Source organism: Miscanthus floridulus, chromosome 18 (genome assembly GCF_019320115.1).
Source record: "Miscanthus floridulus cultivar M001 chromosome 18, ASM1932011v1, whole genome shotgun sequence".
Lineage (NCBI taxonomy): Eukaryota > Viridiplantae > Streptophyta > Magnoliopsida > Poales > Poaceae > Miscanthus > Miscanthus floridulus.
Window position 1 is genome coordinate 42,778,799 of NC_089597.1, and position 9,497 is coordinate 42,788,295.

Sequence of the window (9,497 nt, forward strand, 5' to 3'; positions counted from 1 at the left end):
AACAAATCTCAAGGATGAAACTAGCCCAGTATATTATGCGGAAACAAAATCTAAACTGTTAAAACAAAATCCAGTATTTTTATTTCTATATCCGGACTGTTAAATAACTGTCTACCCAATAACCGAGTGTTTTGGAAGTTCTAGACACCTGATTTTTTCCCATGTATTTACCTTATCTTCTGGCTATATTTATACTGTCTTATTACTATATTTATAATGATTCTTTCACTGTAATTTATTGAACAAAGTAATGTAATTTGAAAATAAGACAACTTATATTTCTATGGATTGCAGATCTAAGAGAAATATATGTCAGATTTTTCAAAACTTACAAATTATTTCTATGAATTGCAGATAACAGAGAAATTTATGTCAAATTGTTCACAAATGTCAGATGTCAAAGAAAGCCCAACCACAGCCATAGCCCGATGTCGAGCGTAGTAGCGGCGGCTGCTGGACCTGGCCGCGGAGCTCGAGGAGGAGCATTGCCTCCGCCGGCAGCTGCGAGCCCATCCCCGCGTAGCAGCAGGTCGCCGCCGTCTCCTCCCCGGTCGCACCACCGCCGTCGCCCCCAGTGGTGAAGCTACAGGGTATGCCGTGCACCGGCATACCCTGCAATTTCGGCAACAGAGCAAGTATATACACATATATATACACATATACACTCATCTGCTGTAGTATACGAGAGCCGAGCCTGACTGCCTGAGTGTGTGCTAGCGCGAGCCGCGAGCGAGAGGTAGGCCCGCGAGCGAGCGTGAGGCCCAAGCAGGAACGCGGCTCATGCGGCCAGCGATGGAGACGGGATCAAGGGACAACGCCCACGCCAATACGGAATTACGGATCGAGGTAGCGCGGCGGTTGGACTTCGAGTGTTCGCCCTGTCCTACACCGACGCCAATACAGATCCTTCACGCCGTCGGCTGTCGCCCTACCCTACGACGGCACCGGCCACTCGTCCTTGTGACCTTGTGTCCCGTTCTGCCTTCGCCCTGTCCTACGACGGCACCGGCCACTGGCGTCTAGGTGAATTTGTGATCAGAACTGTTTAGGTGAGATTCAATCTTTGTTGTTCGGCTTTTTTAAAATTCATTTGTACTTTTAGTTGCTAATTGCTTAGCGCTAAAATTATAGAATCATCTATCACGTGGCGAGGTGGAGGATTTTTCCCAACATCAGAGTCGATCTAGATTGATCTTTTGTTCAGTACTCGTATCATGTGAGTGATCCATATTCTATAATCACATATGAGAGTTCAATCGTGCAAGCACAATTTATTTAATTATTTAGCACTGTATTCTTTGTAATATTTATGCAGTTATAAAGAGAAACGGGGACATTGCATCTCTTTTTCAGAAGCATGCAACAAAGAAGAAGGCAGCAGCAGCTACTGCTACTTCTAATCCTGATTTGGTTGAACCTGTGGTGGAAGAGCAGACTCATGAGAGAGTAGTTGAGGAAATTATAAATCCTATGCCACCACCACCGCTACAACCGTCTTCACTGCCTCCAGTTTATGACATCAATCGCCTTCCACATGATCCAGGTGAAAAACGTCCTATTCTAAATTATCCTATTAACGATCAAGATGCAATTCAAAGAGCATATATTATTAAAGGTCCATTCAAACCTTTTGCACATGATTTTTCAAAAAGAAAGATTTCAGATAGGGATCGGAGATTCAACTATCGTTGGATGTACAATAATGATTGGTTTGAGTATAGTATTAAGAAGGATGCTGTGTTTTGCTTCATATGCTATTTGTTCAAGAAGGGTACTGGGTCAGACATATTTACTGTTGATGGCTGAAAGAATTAGAATATAGGAGAGAAAGCACTTCGCAAACATATGGGTTCTAAGGCACATATTGCAGCTCAAGAGAGATACATTGGCTTTACAAATCCCAAGGTAGCAATTGATTATAATATTGAGAAGTGGAGTGATGAGGATCTTCGTCTTTATAAGAAAAGGATGACTTATTCACTTAGGTGTATCAAGTTTTTTTTGCATCAAGGGTTGGCGTTTCGTGGATATGATGAAAGTGAAGAATCTAGCAACAGAGGAAACTTCATTGAACTTTTGAAATTTCTTGCTGGAAATAGTGAAGTATGTTTTGGACAATGCTCCAGGTAACTATATACATTTTATGATCGGAGCGTTTGAGAACTTTGAATTTGTTTTCTTTGCACACTTAATATATATTGTTCTTGATATACAAATGAGTTATCTGAGTGTTTGCAAAAAAGGGACCAAGATATTCTTAATGCAATATCACTTGTTAATGTTGCAAAAAAAAAAGAATGCTAGAATTGAGGTCTGATGGTTGAAATAATTTTCTTGAGAAGATCACTTCATTTTGCGATAAACATGGTGGTGAAGTTCCTGCTATGGATGGTGATTATATTCCTTATGGAAAATCAGCAAGGAAAGCTCATGCCCGAAAGCAAACAAATGTTGATAATCGGTTTGACGAAATTAATATGGAGTTGTTGTCTTGCATGTCAGCCTTCAGTCCTTCCAAGTCATTTGCTTCTTTTGATACACAAAAGCTACGTAGACTAGCTGAGTTCTCCTCAAAGAGTTCTCAAATAATAATTTGCTCAAACTTGAATTGCAACTAGATAATTATATTGATGACATGAGACAGGCTGATAGATTCAAAGGTCTAGACAATATTGTTGATCTCTTAGTTAAGCTTGTTGAAACAAAGAGGCACAAAGTGTATGATATGATTTATGAGCTCTTCAAATTGGTATTGCTTCTAGTGTGGCAACGACAAGTTTTGAAAGGGTATTTTCTACAATGGTTTTTATGAAAACAAAGTTAGGAAATAAGATGGGAGATAGTCTTCTGGATGACTGTCTAATCATTTTTATTGAGCGGTATATTTTCTTTGAAGTTGATGAAGATAATATAATCAATACATTTATGTCCCTTCAAAAGCATCGAATAAAATAGTTACAAAAATAACATTGTAATTCTCTGGTTCTCTTTTATGCCTTATTTCAATTATCGGTGTTGCTTTTGAACTATTTATACTATACTTAATGGATGGTTTGAACTTAATCCATAAATTTAAGCCTTATTGTGTTATTTAGTGCATATATACTGAATTATGTTGTCAATTTTAAAATTATTACCGAATTGCTAAAATGGATTTACCGAATTGTATATGAAAATTTTTAGATAACGTACCCTTAGACAAAATCCTAGATTCATCACTGGTGGCCCCTGCTGCAGTCGCTTGCCGCCACGCAGCAGACGTGAGGGCCGCCTCCACCGCACTGCGACCTCGCAAGGAGCACGCGGCGTCGCCCAGCAGTCGCACGCGTCCTCGCTAGGAGCGCCGCCTCCGCCTCCGCCGTGTCGTGACCCCGACACCACGGCTGCGAGGGAATCGTGTATTCCGTATTCGCGTGTTGAGAGCATGCCTAACAACCGAGTGTTGGTTAGGATTTCTCTTAAAGTAATTTTTTTCAAAGTTTGGAGCCTTCTTTTTTAGTTAAAAAAAATGTTAATGTTTTAGCTTCCGAAATTTCAAGTAAGCCACCACGTTAATCAACAATAGACATTATTTCTATTATAAAAATGATATAACACTATTGCAGTAATCATGTTATCATTCATCCGAACAAAATTGCCTTGGTCCTCTCTACTTGCCAATAAGTCGCCGCCGGGCTGATAGAGACCACCAAATGAGTAAGCGAGCACTCATGTTAGGCCAACTCCTCTACTTGCCAGGTTGGTAGGTGCATCAAACCACCTCCAAACCTCAAGACAACGCTTCAAAACTCAAGAACTGATCACCATCCCGAACCTCCAAACCTGCCCATGCGGATCGAGTCAAGACCTGACAAACTACTAGAAGCACCGGCTGACCGGCAAATCGTCCGCTGCTAATAAGAGGCCACCTTTCTCGACCGCCTACCTCCTCGTGACAGAGAGAGCCTCGCCCTCGCGTTTCGTTTGAGAAGAAGAACTGAACGATCGATGGCTTGGGCGAGGAAGCCGCTGGCAGCTGCGCTGGCCGTGGCGCTGCTCCTGGGTCTGTGCCGCGGCGACGTGGTGCAGTTCATCTTCGGCGACTCACTGTCCGACGTGGGCAACAACAACTACCTGAAGAAGAGCCTCGCCCGCGCCGCGCTCCCGTGGTACGGCATCGACTTCGGCCGCGGCATGCCCAACGGCAGGTTCTGCAACGGCCGCACCGTCGCCGACATCGTGGGCGACGAGATGGGCCTGCCGCGGCCGCCCGCGTTCCTGGACCCGTCGCTGGACGCCGACACCATCTTCAAGAACGGCGTCAACTACGCCTCCGGCGGCGGCGGCATCCTCAATGAGACGTCGTCCCTCTTTGTAAGCTACTCATAACTGTTGCTACTTACTACGTATGAAGCAGCGGACTTGTATTAGCAACGTACTCCCTCCAAAAATTTACACCCTATGACATCAAATGTTTGTGACGTGTATAGAGTATTAAATATGGATTAAAAAATAACTAATTACACAGAGTGCGATTACTTTACAAGACGAATCTTTTAAGTCTAATTAGTCTATGATCTGACAATATGGTGCTACAGTAATACATGTGCTAATGACGAATTAATTGGGCTTAATAAATTCGTCTCGCGCTTACTGACGAATTCTGTAATATGACTCTCCGTGTAACCTCCGACGTAACACCCTAAATTTAAATAAGGCGTAACTAAACTAATTCTGCTGCTTCTCCTGAAATGGCATGCATTCAGATCCAGAGGTTCTCGATGTACAAGCAGATCGAGCTGTTCCAGGGCACGCAGGCGTTCATGCGCGACAAGATCGGCAAGGCGGCGGCCGACAAGTTCTTCGGCGAGGGGTACTACGTGGTGGCCATGGGCGCCAACGACTTCATCAACAACTACCTCCTGCCCGTCTACTCCGACTCGTGGACCTACACCGGCGACACCTTCGTCAAGTACATGGTCAGCACCCTGGAGGCGCAGCTGAAGCTGCTGCACGCGCTGGGCGCCCGGCGGCTGACCTTCTTCGGCCTGGGCCCGATGGGGTGCATCCCGCTGCAGCGGTACCTGACGTCCTCCGGCGGGTGCCAGGAGTCCACCAACAAGCTGGCGCGGAGCTTCAACACGCAGGCGGCCGCGCTGCTGGAGCGGCTGTCGGCGTCGCTGCCCAACGCTACGTTCGGGTTCGGCGAGGCGTATGACTACTTCCAGGACATCATCGACCGGCCCTACATGTACGGGTTCAACAACTCGCGGGCGCCGTGCTGCACGCTGGGCCGGATCAGGCCGACGCTCACCTGCACGCCGCTGTCCACGCTGTGCAAGGACCGCAGCAAGTACGTGTTCTGGGACGAGTACCACCCCACGGACAGGGCCAACGAGCTCATCGCGCTCGAGACGCTCAGGAAGCTCAACATCACCGTCGTCAACAACGGCACATCCGGCTAGCCGATGGACGAACGCATGGTAGAACACAGTTCCTGGGTTTTTGCGTCTATAATGTAACTGAAGAAAGCAAAGTCACTGCAAGGGAAGAATTATATATGTATGGGAACTACTACGTCCGGACGTCCAGCGGCCGTCCGCGGCTGCCCACCTGCCCGCCGCTTGCCCACCTGCTCGCCCGCGCCGCTCTGTGGGGACCACCCTCGCCCGCCTCGCTTCCAGTACGCACGTGGGGACCACCTGCGGCCGTGAGACCACCTGTGCCTGAGCCTGCTTCCCTTGCTTGCTTGCAACATGTATAACATCTTGATCTATTTTTGTAACATCTAGATGAAACAAATGCAACATATGTCAAAAACAGCTAAAACACTTGCAACATATATCTGAAACACTTGAAAATCATTGCAAACATACGCAATATCCAGATAAAAACGCTTGCAACATATATGTCAAACATCTGCAACATTAAGATAAACACACTTGCAACATACGTCTGAAAAACAGATGAAACATCCATGTTCGCTGATTTGTTGTGAGAGAAAAACACTGTACCATGGCTGGTAAGAAGTTCAAGCGAACAGGGAAATTGGGAACAAACACTTACGACATACGTGTGCAGCCACTGCAACATATGCAACATCCAGATCTACTTTTGTAACATCCATATCAAACACTTGAAACATACCTCAGAAATAACTAAAATACTTGAAACATGGGCTTGCAACATGTCTAAAAACACCTGAAACACTTAAACACAGCATCGCCGGCGGCCATGGCCTCTACCTGGTGGGAAACTGCAGTAGCCAACAAGCTCAGATAGGACGTCGAGAACAATGGCCGAGCGTATACCTCCACTGTCGGACCTCCCTTCCTGTCGTGGTGTCTTCGGCTGGTCGCAGGAGACGACGTCCAGGCCGGCAACGACCTCCTACTGGTGGTGTCCCGGTGACGCCATGGCCACGACCGGCGAGATGGAGTGGGGTGCGGGAGGGGATGGAGCACGGCGCAGCGAGAGACGGGGCGGGGTGGGGGGAAGAGGGCACGACAGGATGGAGTTGGATGAGCGGATGCGCCGGGCGCTTGGTTTGTAGCGTTTCCGTATGTGTATAGGATTGTAATCACTATGTCAACTGGTCAGAGTGTGGCCATAAGTGCCTGCAACACTAGCTTTATGTTGCTATATTACTTTTATTCATACTAGCAAACACGTTTGTGCAATGCAGCATGACATAGAGTATGTTACGCGATGTTTATGCTAATGCTAATTATCTATTTTTTAATTTAATCGGGACTTTTCCCGCACGCGCTTGATTGATCAGGTCAAGAGATGAGTGGCACAACATCAATGAAGATTTTGCAGCTCCAATCTCAAAATGTGAAGGGTGAGAGTGAGAGAAATGAATGGGGGAAGAGGTGACATATGGAACAAAAGAAATTTTACTCTTTAATATTAGATAATGAGTGGTGCGACACAAACAAAATTTTTGCGGTTTTAAACTCAAGGCACATAGGATAAAAGTGAGGGACGACGAACCGTGAGTTAGGCATGGACAAGGAGGAGAGTGAGAGACAGAAGAAAAAAGATCTTTTTCGTTTCTTTAATATTTTGTAGAGATATAGTGAGTATATTTTTTTGTTCATAGAAAGTTACGAATAAGTCGAATGTGCACATGTTTATCATGAACCTGATGGAACAACCGTGAGCATTTACCGTGTATTTGCTATACGTGTCCATGTGTATACATCCAACGCATGAGGTTGCCGCTTAAATTTAGAAGAAACTGTTGAAAAAACAACTCCTCTCGTATAGGTTAGATGCATCTACACAAACACCTATCACGAATTCACGACGCTAGGTGTCCACACCTCTACGGTTGCTCTATGGAAACCATTTTGATCGAATTTTTTCGGAGCCGGTTCGCAGTAAGCCCCGCCACACCACCAGTCCACCACTACCAGGCCCCAGAGCTGACGTGAGCTAGCTCCCCACGAAGGACAGCTAGCGACCAGCGTGCTACGGCACGGAGGGGTACCGGCCTAATTTTTTACAATCTGATCTTTTTTTTCTTCAAAAAAATTTACGTCTAGTCCTTTGGAAGACTTAAACTCATCTTTGACCCTGAGGGTCGGCGCCAGAAATCATAACACCGAGATAACATATCTCGGCGCCACAGATCTTGGCGCCGAGGTGCCTGGCCTAGCACACCAAGGCATCCTATGTGACGGTCACGTGTCCGGCACCTCGGCGCCACAGATCTTGGCGCCGAGTTTGGCGTCACAGATCTTGGCGCCAACCTCATCGCCACAGATCTTGGCACCGAGCTCGTTGATCACGTGGGCGACACCTCGGCGCCACAGATCTTGGCGCCGAGCATTGATTCAAAACCCGCCGCCGCACCTCTCTCGCGCTCTGTCTCCCTATCTCTGCCTCTTGCTTTGTCGTCGCCACCGTAGCTCTCCCTGCGGCGCCGTCGACCGGAGCTCCTGCGCCGGCAGCAGTCCACCGGCGGCCGTCCGGTCTGGTCCCTGCGCCCCTCCCTTTCCGCCCAAGCGCCGCAGCAGGCCGCCGCCGTGCGAAGCCCGGCTACCCTCGTCGCCCCTTCCGTCCTCTTCTCTGTCCGGCGGCGAGGGCAGCCCGCCGGCCGCTCGCCAGAGCTCCCGCCGGCCGGCTGGGCTCCGGGTGAGGGTCCCCCTGCCCCTCTGTTCGCCTTCGCCCCCCTGCCCCTCTGGGCCGTGCGCCAGCAGCCAGGTAACCTAGATTAGTTAGTAATTTTTTTATTTAACTTAAATTAGTTAATGTACTTTAGATAATTTAGTTACTAATATTTTTTAGAATATTTAGCAAATTTAGTTAGCAAATTTAATTACATAGGTTGAAAGTTAGATTCTTATTTATTTAGTTAAATTATATACTTAGGAATATATGTATGTAGCTCATTTAGTTAGATTAGATTGTTAGAGACATAATTAGGGAGTTAGTTACCTATTGATTTAGTTAGCTAGTTAGTAAGTTTAGTTTCCAAATCTCATATCTTGTTATAGAGATAGTTAGACACTTAGATACTTATTTGCTTAGGTCGATAGTTAGGTAATTTAGTTAGCAAATGTAGTTAGATATTATGGTTAGTTATCTTATAATAATATACCCGTAATAACTTGGTTGATGTGCATACCAACTAGATGGACAACGTAGTTGTCGGTGTTTTGGAACCGGGGGTCCCTCAACCAACGAGTGAATTTGTGCTGCGTGCCCCTAATCCCGGATGGTGATGCAAAGAAACACAAGGTTTATACTGGTTCAGGCAATCGAGGCCCTACGTCCAGTCTGAGAGATCGATCTTCTGTTCCTTGCACCGGAGTGCTCGTAGTGGGGGGTTACAAGCTAGGTGAGAGAGGGAGCTAGCCCCAGGTCTCGGCGAGGGTGGTGCGGGCTGCTTGAGGCGTTGTTCTCAAGCAGCGTAGAAGTGTGTAGTTCTATCGGTGTGTTCGTCTTTTTTTCTCTCCTCCCTCTAGAAATGGCCCCGGTCCCTCCCTTTTATACTCTAAGGGAGAACCAGGGACGTCCATACATAGCGCTCTATAAATGGGGGTGGCGTGTCCGAGCCCTGTAGCCGGCCACTGTTGTGGTATGGTCGATGGAGTGGCCCCGTCCTTGTCGTGCAGAAGTGACGCGCCGGTCATACTTGATCTTGTGCGTCGTGGGGCTCCAGTACAGCTTGATGCAGGACATGGCGGGCGACGTGCTGGTCATCGTGCGATGACGTCGTAGGGAGCTGTGGCTCTGCAGATGCCGAGGCCAAGCCATCATGGGGGGCTCGGCGGACATGGGTCCTCAGGCTGCCGAGCCCCTGAAGCAAACTGCCGAGGCCTTGGAGGGAATTATTGGTCCTGGGTACTGATTCCAAGGCCACAGTATCTCAGACGTGGCTCCCCACGCTGCGTTGTTCTCGGAGCAGGAGTTGGCAGCACAGTGAGGCATGGGCGTCAACCATGTGCATAGTGGTTAGCACAGTGGCGGATAACCCCTGCCCAGTCCTGCCTCCTGTCTCGTCGGCC

General features: G+C 47.4%; 1 protein-coding gene across 1 annotated transcript; it reads left to right on the forward strand.

Annotated features, from left to right (window-relative positions):
• The first annotated feature begins 3,802 nt into the window (after nucleotides 1-3,802).
• On the forward strand, nucleotides 3,803-5,715 carry LOC136522748 (GDSL esterase/lipase At1g74460-like). The gene is made up of 2 exons (XM_066516558.1): nucleotides 3,803-4,353; nucleotides 4,746-5,715. The coding sequence occupies exons 1-2, from the start codon at nucleotides 3,988-3,990 to the stop codon at nucleotides 5,442-5,444; spliced, it is 1,065 nt and encodes a 354-aa protein (XP_066372655.1). The 5' UTR covers nucleotides 3,803-3,987; the 3' UTR covers nucleotides 5,445-5,715.
• The last annotated feature ends 3,782 nt before the right edge of the window (nucleotides 5,716-9,497 follow it).

Coding starts and splice junctions, on each gene's coding strand:
- LOC136522748 (XM_066516558.1), top strand. CDS start 3,988: ATGGCTTGGGCGAGGAAGCCGCTGGCAGCTGCGCTGGCCGTGGCGCTG. Junction 4,354..4,745: donor ATGAGACGTCGTCCCTCTTT/GTAAGCTACTCA, acceptor GCATGCATTCAG/ATCCAGAGGTTCTCGATGTA.